The sequence below is a fragment of the Eimeria mitis genome, genomic scaffold (genome assembly GCF_000499745.2).
Source record: "Eimeria mitis Houghton genomic scaffold, Emh_scaff3272, whole genome shotgun sequence".
NCBI lineage: Eukaryota > Apicomplexa > Conoidasida > Eucoccidiorida > Eimeriidae > Eimeria > Eimeria mitis.
Window position 1 is genome coordinate 6,185 of NW_013571612.1, and position 333 is coordinate 6,517.

Here is a 333-nt window from a genome sequence, read left to right on the forward strand (position 1 = left end):
CAGGAGAAGAACGGTACTGACGGCGGACCGGACGACCTGAAAGCGGTGGAGCTGCTGTTGCTGCTGCTGCTGCTGCTGCTGTTGCTGCTGCTGCTGCTGCTGTTGCTGCTGTTGCTGCTGCTCCTCCAGCTGCGGCTGCGGAGCTTGGCTCTGATATAGGCTGCTGCTGCTGCTGCTGCAGCTGCTGTTGCTGCTGCTGCTGCAGCTTCTGCACGCTGCTGAATGGTGCTGCGGATCCCCCCCCAGCTGCTGCAGTTGCTGCCGGCATTGCTGCTGCTGCTGCTGCTGCTGCTGTTGCTGCTGCTGCTGCAGTCCCTAGGACGTCCTCATCAA

General features: G+C 62.5%; 1 protein-coding gene across 1 annotated transcript in view; it reads right to left on the reverse strand.

The window, feature by feature from the left end:
• Positions 1-268, reverse strand: part of EMH_0064180 (uncharacterized protein) — a gene marked incomplete at both ends in the record, with an annotated part of 3,273 nt that extends 3,005 nt beyond the window's left edge. Inside the window, one exon of the mRNA XM_013498223.1 lies at positions 1-268. Coding sequence (XP_013353677.1) covers positions 1-268 — 268 coding nt within the window.
• Positions 269-333: the final 65 nt, after the last annotated feature.